This window comes from Parasteatoda tepidariorum, chromosome 2 (genome assembly GCF_982258835.1).
Source record: "Parasteatoda tepidariorum strain Cologne lab strain chromosome 2, Ptep-v5.0, whole genome shotgun sequence".
NCBI classification, from domain to species: domain Eukaryota; kingdom Metazoa; phylum Arthropoda; class Arachnida; order Araneae; family Theridiidae; genus Parasteatoda; species Parasteatoda tepidariorum.
The window spans coordinates 17,347,598-17,361,171 of record NC_141756.1 but is presented as its reverse complement, the minus strand read 5'-3'; the positions used below and the strand labels follow the sequence as shown (position 1 = coordinate 17,361,171).

The window sequence follows — 13,574 nt, the reverse complement described above, 5'->3', positions numbered from 1 at the left end:
TCAGTGGAACTAACCCGCATTTACATTACATGGAGATGAAGACCACGAGAGCCTCCCACGGTTAGTCTGACGGCAAAGGAACTCTAACCCATGATCTGTCTGCCACTGAGGATATTTCACGTCAGCGCTGTGGTCTGTGCAAGCCGGATGCAGATTCGTATCGACCACCCATCATTGAATTCGAACCCGGTTCACCTCATTGGAAGGCGAACGCTCTATCGTCTGAGCCATCGCGGCTAGGGTATAGCAATTAAAAAAATTCAAAAGGTATGAATTGTTTCGTCAAACTATTAAAAGTCAGTTATAATATTAATATTTAAACATCTTTCAATGCACATCAGATATAACCAGTTTAAAAGTTGCTGTCGTATGATTCGAAACGCTTTCAATTATTACTTTAATTAACTATAAATACTAAACAAAGTTGGTTGTCAAGCAAATTTTGTTGCTGTTGTAGTTCATTTACGTCACACTGGAGCTGACAACTGGCTATTGGCGACGGTCTGGGAAACATCCCTAAGGATGATCCGAAGACATGCCATCCCAATTTTGATCCTCCGATGAGGGGATGGCACCCCCTGTTTGGTAGCCCAATGACCTGCACGAGAAGTCGAGCACTTTACGGTAGAACAGTTTAACGAGTTCCCATACAGCACATCTTCGGTCCCTACGCAGACTGATCCAAGTGGTTACCCACCCTCACACTGACCGTAGCCAGTCATGCTTGACTTCGGTGATCTCAAGCATATTCAGAGACATTATCACTTAGGGAGTTGAGCACCTAAAAACTTCATTTTAACGAAGAAAAATAGATTTCGGCTGACTTTTTATTTTACCTAGTGATAAACTATTCAAACTATTTGTGTTTGCATGGTAATCAATCACTATTCTTAGAAAAAAAATTCGCACTTTTTACACTAGTATATATCCCAGAAAGCATACAACCTTAACGGCTACCATCTGTCAGAATTTTCCTCTTATTGTCGAACGAAAGTGTTTGTACTAAAAACCTTTTTTCAATAAGGCAAAAATATTGCAGTTTTTAAACCTTTCATCCTAAAAGGATTACAAATTATTTTTTAAGACTTTTTTTTAAATAAGCACTTAAGTAAAATGGTCACTTAGGTCTATAATGACGGTTTAGCTGACGTCAAACTAACGATAGGATCAAACTGCATTGCTCATTAAAATTTCATGATAAGGTGGATTTTAGCTGAGCATGCAAAACCTTGTGAAAAGAAACCTTATAATTACCTATGTTTAAGAGTATTTTCACCTTGAGACTAGCTTTATTAAAGGATTTTTTTTCACGCTTGAAAACCCTGAGTCAACCACGATTTAAGGTTTTTATATAGAAGGTTGTTTTCCAAGGTTTTGGACTAGAGTAATGTGCGTAGAATAGAGCAGATTGGCACAGATCTCGTTTTAAGGTTAGAAGATTTACACGTAAGCTGCATAACCAACCTTTCTAGGCTTACATTAAAAGGTTTTTGCTGAGTGAAAATAAACCATATTTTGCTATTAGGGATTTATTTTAAAAATTATATAATGCAAAATTGTTTTGTTTTTTTTTAAATACAATTTATAAAAAGTAAGATTCTCAAGGGCCCCCTGAGTGCCTTGGGCACTGCCCGGGTGTGCCCATGCGTAAAGACGGTATTGGTTATAGAAAATGATTTTGGTTCCGTTTTTCAATATATTTGATTCCCTTTTGAATAAATTTGTTTCCATTATTTAAAATGACTCATCTGAAATGTTTTCTTTTTTTAAAGAAAAAACTAATTGATCTAAAGAAATTCGTAAGGTGATATCGTTCGCAAGCCTAAATCACTTCGAAATAGTCTTTTTTAAAAAAGATAGTCAACAGCTATTTTTACACAGTTGTCGCCTGGGTCCTATGTATTCATAATTAAATTTATGTTGTTCGAATTTAGATTTTTAAAAACCGCTTTATTGTCGTCGCTATGTTGTCTGAACACGAACAAATAGCCTGGAAAGTTATATCTATAATATACCCGTGGTATAGCCCACCGTAATGATTATGTTGGAATGTACGAAATTCTTCGTTTAGTTGTTACATTTGGGTTGAACATAGAAAAGATGCGGGTTTTTTTTTTGTAGTGTCTATTTCCTTAAATATGTCTTCTGAGATGTGTCTATTTTCTAAAACAGTGTTTCCCAAACTTATAACTTTTGCGTACCCTTTCTAAATTTTTCGTAACTCTGCCTACCACTAAATAAAAAATGAATGTATTTTTTACTATAAAAAAAAATTGCACAAAAGTTAAAAATCAGAACTGGCTGTTGACACCACTAATTATTAACTGTTAACTCTGCAAAAAATAGCCAATAGAAAAATAAGTAATCGTAAATTTTCATGGCTAGCCTTGTTTTTAAATAAAATTTCTTGAAGCTTTCGCTCGTTGCGAGAAGAACGCGTACCCCCTCTAAACTGTTCCCGTACCCCTGGGGGTACGCGTACCACACTTTGGGAAACACTGTTCTAAAATATGCACTTTTGGCTATCTCCATATACATGACTTAGGAAGTGAAGCCTGGACAAAATTACTCGTTTGTTGCTTATTCTGCTACTTTCCTTTGAAATTTAGTTTCATTTTGGAATTGTTGGTTGAAATTTTCACTTGAGCGGAAGAAATTGGATTTTGCTGCGGATTATAATTTGGAATGAGTCATTAATAAATGGCCGCCTTGGTATCCAGTTTTGATTTTGTTGTCGATACCCACTCAATTTTAGAGCTTTTTGTTTATTTTCATTCTGAGTTAAGACACTGGAGAATCATGAATAATTATAGAAACAATTCAATAGGGACTCTCGGTTTTTTTTCAGAAGCGAAGGCGCTTTAATCTGTGGTGTAATCCCATAAATAAACCATCCATTATAAGCTCATCACGTAAATTTATTTTTCGACCTAGATTTACCTTTTCGGTGAAGTATGAGAAATTCTTTAGCTGAACCAGAAAATTTTAAATTTTGAAACTCATTAAAGACAGTAGGAGGAGAAAAATAATGTTCTTGAAAATTTCGACTATTTTCTCGAAAAAAATGTCAATTTAATCAATTCTTAATAAATAAATCATTTCAAACCTGAAACACAAATAAATTTTAGAAAATTTTAACTTTCCAATAATTTAATTTTAAAATCTCAAGTTTGTTTCTTATAATGTCCAAGCCAGGCTGTAGACTGAACACCCATGTCAGGCTCAAACCTTAGTATGTCCCCTTTTTCTTCCGCTTTATCTTGATTTACATTTTGAAAATTAGTGTTTAATTCAATTCCCAAATTACTTAATCAATTATTACACTACTTGACGTTTCCATATTAGTTGATAATTTCTCATCAGGAGTTATCTCTCCTGTGTCATCCGTTGTTTAATTTATATTTTTTCTACTCCTTAAGGACATCTAAACATTAAAAATAGATTTCATTATTAAATACAAAATTTAGAAGAAAAAATTACTACTTTTTAAATATATTTTAATTTCTAACTTTTTTAACCCAGGGCGCAATATTTAAACAAAAATTTAACAATTACAAATATAGATCATACATACTGTAACAATAAAATCGATAATAAATCCGCTTAAATATTTTCTATATTGATTATAATATACTCTTATTACTGAATGAAGAGATATATAAATTATTTCAAAAATAATTTGAAATAAATAAAATATTCGAAGTTAAGTATTATCGATATTTGATACTAAATAAAACTGTCCTTTTTGTGAATAAGTTCAGTATTAAAAAAATATTATAAATAAAATGATCAAAGATGAAAAAAAAAATCCTTTTAATCAATACATATTAGGGTAGTGTCGGTTACCCCCCGCCCACTGTCAATTTCATATGTATAGAATATTTTTTCAAGTCAATGGGCCATCGGACATTAATTGTTATATTAAAAAAAAGATTATTCTCAAAGTTTCAAGTATTTAGGCAGCTGGTAACATGGTAAACAATAGTTTTGAAAATATGTTGAATATATATTCGATTATGTGAATATATTGTGATAAAAATGATAAATAAGGTTTATCTATTGTCAATACATTGGTCATTTTCATTTACAGCTGAAAAAACAGTAAAAAAACATAATTTTTTTAACTGGGTGTGGGCTACCCGACACATTTTGAAAAGAGCTGAAAAACATGTTCTTTTTTAACTTCTATTTTTTTAAGTTAAACTATTATCTTTTTGGCTTATTCTTTTTGCATTATTTAAATAGATGATAAAACAATAGAAACATACAAAAATATTGATTATTACTCAATATTATACAGAAATATAAGCAATACTCCTTAAGTGGGCGGGGCTACCCGACTCTCCCCTAAGCTATTTAAACACCAATTACTTTCCCATAATTATTTCGAAAATTATTATTAGAGCAAAAGTACAGATCAAAACAAATAAAATCGCCAATGGTCATCATTAATACAACCAAAAAAAAAAAAAAATCGTCAGACAGACACAAATCATTACTAGTGATGAATATTTTTAAAAAATCTTCATAACAACTGGTAACCCAATCCGTGTCAGGGGTGTTTCACCGAATGTCTCTGCTTCCCCCTTTTCATGGGCATGGGGATGATCAATCACAATACTCTCAACTAAGTCTAGGTTTTATTACCTACTAGATTGGCACTCTTTTTCGCCGCATTATATGCCAAATGATGATCGCCAAAGAGGTAAGTTTATAGGAAGGAACGGCTCTTTCGTAAAACACAACCGGTATATTTGCTTGTAGTCGTCTGCTGTCCGAAGTACCAGGAATGTGTATATGATTCTCGAGAACTCTCATATTCTGAGGAAAAAAAGATCACAAGCTACGTCCCTGAGACGTTTGCTTTATTAATGCATTTGCTGATAATTTCAATGGTTAAAACAAAAACTACTCAAAACTTTCTTTTAAAGTTTGTATCGTGAGCCCTCTTTACTTTTTTTATTAATTTATTTTATAATTAATTTATTTTATTATATTTGGTTTTGTTTGTTTATTACTTTAAAAAACAAGATTTTATTTCTAAAATGACATTAAAAAAGGTTATATCCTAAAAACAAGATATTACGCTGGTCAAGGATCCTCTCCATCCGATTTGATTGATTTTTGTTTCTTGACACGAAAGTTTATTTTTTTATTTTAAGTTAAAACCATTCACTTTATAACTTCTTTGCAGACATCTTTGTTTCTGAAGAACTATAATTATTCTCCTGTTTCATTTTGTGCCGTTAATGAGCTTCCTAACCCGAATTAGCACACTTTATGAAATAAAGTATTATATATTTTTTATTCGACTTATTTTTATACGATTCTAAATAGAAATATTATTTAATGTGCGTAAACATCTTGGCCTAGCCATTAAAAAAAAGCATCAAAAATAGACTTGTTTGAAATTATAACAATTTTAAGCAATATTAATTAAAAGCAATATTATTTGAATAATATTGCTTTTAAGCGTATTCAATGTCGCAGTTGATTATTGTTAGAAATATAAAATAATTACAAAAATTTTTTATCAGACTCTAATACTTTCACTTCAGATAACTCAAAAAGGAAATTGATTTAACTATGCTAAAATGGTGAAGTAGGAATTATGGAAAACTGATTTAATTTTTCATAGTTGCAATTTAGAGTTTTCCACACATGAAAATCTTACTCTAAGTGTAATAGAAAGAACAATTTGTCTATTGAAGTCTCACGTTAAATGAATTTAACATAAGAATCACACACCAATAAAAGAGACGTCCTGGGAGAATATATCATTGCGCGAAAAGGGTCTTTCTCCACAATAAACAAAAGAGTGATTTTATAGTTCCATTTTTCGTCAGAAAGATTTATTATATGAATAAGGTTTTTCTCCAGTATGAATAAGATCGTGTTGTTTAGTTCAGAATGCAGTGCAAAAAAAAAAAAAAAAAAAAAAAAAACGGACCACCCTTAATAATTTTTGATCTAAGATCTTCAAGTTCCAAGACTTAAATAAAAAAAAAGCACCTTTAAGCACATTTTAAAAACGCTACGCACCCAGTATTCGTCGAATATGTGTTGCACCCTGAAAACACTCAATTAAGTGCTTTCATCTACTAAAATCTGCCGGCCAGATGGTCGAGTGGTTAGCGTGTCTGACTGCGAAGCCAGTGGCTACGGGTTCGAATCCCACTCAGGGCATGAATGTGTGTTGTTCTCTATAGTGTGAATGTGGCCCACCCTATAAAACGGGTATCTGTGGCAGTGTGGGTAATGTTGCTCCCCTCCGTGACTTAGGTTCACCGGTGCCCACTGAATAACGTTGAATGGGTAACACTTCCGGCATCTTCCTAGGCTAAGAACGTGAAAAATTAAGTGCCTGCCGTTAGGAGAATCTACTGAAATCTCCGAAATTTCATATCTTGGTGGTTAAATAAGATCTCTTCATGTGCATTAATATTTTGAATAACTAACCATCGATGCGAAAATTTTGAATGAAGTCGGACCCTTTAATGTTAATTTTACTTTCGGCGTATTTCGCCTGCATCGAGAATTTTTTAATAACAAAATTTCAACCACTCGCCTGAACAAATTATTGGGACCATGTTCCCCAGATTGTGTCTAGTTTGAGGAATGAAAATCCGCTAGAAAAAAAAGGCAAATTTATTCAAAGGAAATACGTTTTAGTTTGTTTCGTAACTTAAAATATCGTCTGCCCTAATTAATTAGCATATTCGAGATCACCCCGTGAAACAATAAGATTGAATCTTAGTAAGTGAAAAACTCGTCAACAGAATCCAAAGTTATTCAAAACGTTCCATTTTTTTGTATGCGAGCCAATAATTTTTATAGAGCAGCTTCTTTATATCCCCGAAAGTCTTTCTTAACTTCATCCTTACGTTATATCTTCAAGTTTCTAAGGAGGTCAATGAAACCATTTTTGAAAAATATTTAAGAAAATAAAGTTTAAAAATTCAAAATAATTACTTTTATGAGTTAATTGATTTTTCTAACAGCCTCCACACCTAAAAAACATCCATACATTTGGTTTTGCGAGATAAAAAAATAAAAAGGAAACAAAGAAAATATTTTAAGAGCACCAAATTTGGCCAAAACTTAATAGTGAAAATATAGGTATGTGTGGCTCAATGTAAGGACAACCAATGTCAATATTTTATAAGATTTTTATAATCATCCAAAAAGGACCCCAGTATCTTAAGGGGTTGCATCATTTTCTCTAATATATTGCACATTGTTGGAGTAATATATACATTGTGGAAGTAATAAATATCAACTTCAACAATGAGTGAACACTATTTCTAAAAATGATTTTTCAAAAACTAATGCACTTATTTTGTCAAGTTTCGCACACTTCATCCAGATGAAATTGAATAATTATTGAACGAATGTTAGATTTATAAATATATTTGTATTAAGTGCAAATTACTGTATAAGGTCTAAATTTAATCAAAAAATTTAATTCCTCCTCATACAATTCCAGCCAAAAATTTAATTATTTCTTTCTTCCTTATTGAGGAAAAAAAAAAAAAGCTTAATTGAATATATACAGGGTATCTGCTACATTTTAGATTTTCAAATTCATGACTAATTCCAAGAATTTTTCATGACTTAACGAAGTTACTATTTTCTCCGACAAGAGCACAATAAATTTAAAAAAGCTTTATAACATTAATTGAAATGATAGGTATAGCCAAAACTGTTATACTCTGCATCTTCATATCATAGATTTTAATTTTAAAAAAACAGAGTAAAGAAAGAGTTTAAGCAATAAAAAAAAAGGAAAAAATACAAAAGCAAAAAAATTTTCTTCTTCTTTTCTTTCTGCAGAATTATATTCTAAAGATACTTTTCTTGTTCTTAGGAAAGGAAAGAAATACTCCTGATTTTTCTGTTCTCATTTCGAAATAAAAAAATTCGCCAATGACAGGCTTGCTTCAGCTAGAATTTTAAATTGATAAAATAAAAAAAATAATAATAAAATTCTGAAATCACAGAAGTTTAAAAGATAATTTGTTTCAGAAATCTCTTTTCTTTCATTTTTTGAAAGAACACCATAATTTTTTTAAAGAACATGATAAAAACATTTTATATTTTAATAAAACAAGATTGTGAGTGGGGATTTTGTTACAAATTCAGATATTCGGTACACCATGAAATTGGAGGGGGGATTCCACTTTAAAAATTAGATTTTTTGGCAACCTAAATCCACGACTTTTCATGATTTTTTTACAAAAATTTTGTTCAATACTGAAATTCATGACTTTCCAGGTGCGCAGATACCCTGTATATATAATGAATTAGAAGAATTCAAATGTGATTGGTGAATGTTTTTTTTTTTTTTTTTTAATGTTTATTTGTTCTACTGTAAGGACACTTTTTTAAGGGGTCCCTAAAAACAAGTTCTTTACAGTAAAATTTTCAAAATTTTTAGATGAAGGAAAAAGTGTTCAAAAGTCACTTTTTCATATGATATAAGCTTGAAAGCAGAAAAAAAAACATTTTTTTGTAATAAAGTGCTTCTTTTTCCTACTTCAAAACCCATGTAATAACTGAAAGGAATAAGCTCAATATCAGTGTTACCAAGCATATGTCAAGTCATTAATGCAAAAAAACTTGATCATTAATATTACAAAAATTTGACACTGGCTGTTCTTGCATAGATGAGAACATAAAAATCATCATACAGAAATAGAAAGAAATAATATAAAACATAAATGGAAAAACTGTTCAATTTAATTAGGAAAGGAATGTTTAAATTGAGAATAAGACTGACTAGTAAACAAAAATATTCTTTGGACATTTTTTTAAAACAATAGTTACAACTTATTTGTAAAATCATAAAATAAAACACATTTTTTACAACTTTATTCTTAATTTTATGAGCAAAATTTTGCAAAACAAGCAAATTTAAATAAAATATAAATTTTAAATTTTAAAAAAATTTCAATTATTTACGGCAAGTATAAGAAAGACAGTCATGTTAACAACAATTAAGTCACAGAAACAATATAATAGTTAATTTTAGAAAAATATAACTATAGAGATCTTTTAAATAAGGCAGCATAAGTGCTTGAGGATATCAAATTTCTAAACTATAGCCTTATTAAAACTTAATAAGTGAATTTTTTTAAAAATAAATACATAAATGAAGAAAATTTTATGTTACGGTCAGTGTAATTAATAAAATTAATATTGATAATTACTGGTTATCATAAATCATAACTAAGTAAGTCAGTAAAAGTTAAAAATCAAACAGAATTTATCACATTTACTGCTTATTATTAATAATTACCAATTAAATTTGGTCAATGTAAAAATTTTGAATGCATTCTTCATAGTTATTATTAATAATCCTTAGTTATTATAAATAAAAGTCAGATTTATTACTTTCTTTAACCGTAACATATATACATAAAACTTACCTAAAAATAACATTAAAACTGAATTATAAGATTTCCACATTTAAATATAATAACAGATATTCCAGCTTTTATTATTCAAAACAAGATAACATTGAAAAATGAACATGAACTATCATTAAATTTTTTAAGATATGCATTAGAAAAATTAGGTAGAAAAAAGTTTATGGTCGGTGAAACACTCCTTCGAAAATATACAATGTAGGCTTACAATTATTTTTAAAATATTAACAACATTATCCTTCCACTCTGATTCGACAGAACAATAAATTTAAATAACAAAATCATAGTAAAATCAGCTCGCATTACATTTGATATTAAAAAGGAAAACAAATTCTAATGAAACACATATAAAATAAATTAATCATTCCTTTTGTTGTGCAATAGATAGCAAAGAGTGGAAAGGCAGTTTTTAGGAATTAAATTTTTTATGAAAGGGTTGTTTCTATAAATTTGAATTTTGTGAATAGGCCTGGATTGATCTCGAACATAAATGTTTGATTGACAGAAGTAATTGGATGGAGAAAAAAAATTGAGCATTTACTGTACCTATATTTGAGAATGGGTCTGAATTAAAATATTATGAATACATTAAAATACTTATGTCATGTTAACTTATGCTTTAAAATGTTTATTGTGAGAAAAAAAACGTGTCAGTATCATAAAATGAAATTTGCTTTAGCAATATCTTGAAGTTGAAAACAGTTGATTTCTTATCACAAGAAGCTAAAAACAATATTACCAAAAGAAAATAAACCTATAGGGACAAAAAATGGCAAACCTATGGCACAGGTGCCACTTTGGGGGCACACATGAAGTTCATATTATTTTTTAAAATTTAATTACATTTATAAAAGCAGGGGTGATTGTGAACCCAACTAAAAAATCCTGAAAATTTCTTGAGTAAAATCATTAATGACCATTTCAAAAAGTTAATGACTTTATAAATTTAAGTCATTGATATTTTCAAAACATGAAATTCTAAATAAATTATAAGCAGCATAATTTAAATGAATAATTATGTATAAGTTTACTTTTTATCTCTAATCACAATTATTATTCTAACAGAAAAAATATTTACAAATGAAAAATATGCCAAGTATAAATTCTAGTTCTAATATTTCTAAATAAAATATATAAGAATTTTTATACATAAATGTTATTGATGATTTCTTGAAACTTCTGGACCTTGGGTTTCCCAATCGGGATTAACAAATAAATTGGGAAATCCGGATTTTTCTCAGAGCACAATCATCTCTGTTAAAGTCAACATTTAAAAAAAAAGAAAAAGATTTGAATACCATGAAAGGCAGAAAAAAGAAAGCAAAGTTGCCTCCACTTCACCTCTATCGAAGTTCATGCCATTGAGTAGTTACAAACACTTTAAGCTTTATAAGTTTTGAAATTTTAATATCTAAATTTAAAAATAAATTATAGACACATTTACAAAGTCAAATATAAAGTAAATTAGCAAAAAGCCTACTAATATTATACAATAAAAAGAGGGGGGGGAAAGGCTTATAAAATATTGAATGTGATAACAAGTCAAAGACGTCATGCGTTAATCTAAAGTTTGATAAAACTGTTTATATAAGCAAAGTTATAAAAGCATTGTCAAAATTTTTCACAATATGTAAAATGTCTCTTTTTACAACATGAAAGTAGATTTAAATTTGAGCAAGTATCTCATTATCAGAAGAAAAAAAAATAGAATTGTGAGTTAGTTTAAAGATGACAATAAAAAATAAAATGAATCATATAGCTTAATTTCAGTTTTACATGCTTTCAACCAAATATTCTGTATATAACCTATATTTTATGATTTTTCTAAAATCATAAAAAGAAAAGAGGAAAAAAAACTAGTAGCTATTTTGTCTCCTCCTTATCAGAAGGAAGACTACTCTTCCCATTAAATATATAATTCCAAAAAAAAAAAAAAAAATTATCGAAGACTGCAAAAATATGAAGATTGAATACCAGCAAATTATGTCTTGGATGTGGCAGCAAAAGTTTATAGCAAACAGTTTAAGCCTACTGTTGCTCATAAAAATAATCAATTCAAAAGTTCCTGATTCAACAAACACTTATAGCACTGTATATGAATAAAAGAAAAAAAAATCAATTAAAACATGCATATACAGGTAAAAAAAAATTAAGTAAGATATACATAAATCTAAAAACTACATTTCTATTAATAAACTATAGCTGCAATGCATACTATCTTCCATGCAGTAGGTTAGTGCAATTTAAGTATTTGAAATACGTAAAATACATTTAATGATTTTCTAATTAATCATAAGACAATCTAAAAAAAATGATTCATTTATTTTAAATAATTTATCATGAAAAGCATTAAACACAAATAGTATTATTTTACATTAAAAAAGAGGTATATTTTAGTTCATTATCGTCTACATCTCTCAGTTAAAATATATGTCCAAGTTGTCTGACATTTTATTTATAATCAATTTTGTTAAAGATTATAAATAAGTTTATAATGAGAAATTAATTATAATGAAAATGGTTACCTATATTATAAATGAGATTTTTATAAGATAAAACATATATTATAAAACAAAATATATTATAAAATAAAATAGCTTAAGAGTAATTGTCATTACTGAAAAGATTTTTAGTTTCACTCAGAAATAGTTTTTATTAAACTTAGCTTTTTCTACTTTTTATCAGAGAACTGCATTTGCACATCAGGTTTTAATTTCATCTTTAAACATATTTTTTTATAATTAAGTAAGAAAAACAACATAAAAATTACACTATTTAAAAAGGAAGATTTGATATGTTGATAGCACATATATAAAACATTTCCTTTGTCACAACCTGCTTTTACACAAATCAAAAGATGATACAAATTACAGATGATATATTTTACTTCAAATCGCTATTTTATAGAAGAATAAAATACTTTATGTGTATAAAATTGGCAACGATAGGGACATCCTATGATAAATGTACAAATAATACATAACGTAATACACAGTCTTGCTTTAAACAAATTTTAATACAGTCTTTTAGATCTGTCTTGACTTCTCTGAAAAACAATCACACCACCTATAATGCAAACACATATTCCTAAAAGAACACATACAATAATAAGGAAGAGTTTGAATCCGGACATTGCTGGAGGCTGATCATCAATGTGATCTCTTGGAGGGGCAAAAAACGAAGCTTTAGGAGAAATTTTTGACCGATCTTCTTCGTCTTTATAGTCAGGAATTTCTAATTCATATAAACGAATAGATATAATGTCGTGATTGTCAGACAAGTCACCAGTCGTTGCAGTACCTCCAAAAAAATAACCGGTCGGTAGTTTGACACCTTCGACAGAAAAACATTCCTTCCACGCATTTTTACCTTCTACATCTGTCGAAACAGTCAAAACATCTCTCTCGTATCGAATGGACAAATGAGAATCGTGTTCGGAATTCCGAAACTTAGATTCACATCCGGCTAATTCAGTATGTGTACCATCTCTATCATGATCATAGTGCAGTGTACCGTTATTCACCATAGCAGATATATATGGATGCCCGTGACTATGGGCTCCTTGATTAGCATAGGTATCAAGAAATATTCCAAGACCATCGAAATAGTCTTGATTTCCAAATACTGGTCCTGCTACTAATGATTGTTTCGTATACCAAATTGCCATTCCATCACCATATAAATCTTTACCTTTCCCATGTACTTTAAAATGAATTTGAAGCTCCCAATTCCTGACTGTACAGGGAATATTGTTCCATACAGCACCGGATTTACTTTGCAAATCGGGAGTGAGTCGAATATAATTATTTGTGATCATCGTACTTCCACTGAAATCCCAGTATGGAATAGAAACACCAGAAGCTTGATAAGGCCTCACAACTGAATGTTCACGCTTGATATAATCATTTGTATTCCACACCGCCAAAGAATTCATCGCATTAAAAAGAACGAGAATAACTTGAAAGCACAGCATTTTCATAGTGCCAGAAAAATTTGACTTCATAGTATGTAAGAAAAAAATCTATAAAAATTGCTTTGTTAAAACACGCAATTAGCAAATTTAAAATATCATCAACAGTTATATTCACCTTAGTCACGGTAAGTCACGATTTTACAGCTCGTGAAATCTTACAGATGTTTTTAAGA

General features: G+C 29.5%; 1 protein-coding gene across 1 annotated transcript; it reads right to left on the bottom strand.

Moving 5' to 3' along the window:
- Positions 1 to 8,721: 8,721 nt before the first annotated feature.
- LOC107441574 (vesicular integral-membrane protein VIP36) lies at positions 8,722 to 13,564 on the bottom strand. The gene has a single exon (XM_016054890.5). The coding sequence runs from the start codon at positions 13,429 to 13,431 to the stop codon at positions 12,442 to 12,444; it is 990 nt and encodes a 329-aa protein (XP_015910376.1). The 5' UTR covers positions 13,432 to 13,564; the 3' UTR covers positions 8,722 to 12,441.
- Between the last annotated feature and the right edge of the window lie 10 nt (positions 13,565 to 13,574).

Excerpts from the sequence above, each read along its gene's own strand:
- LOC107441574 (XM_016054890.5), bottom strand. The coding sequence starts at position 13,431 with ATGAAGTCAAATTTTTCTGGCACTATGAAAATGCTGTGCTTTCAAGTT.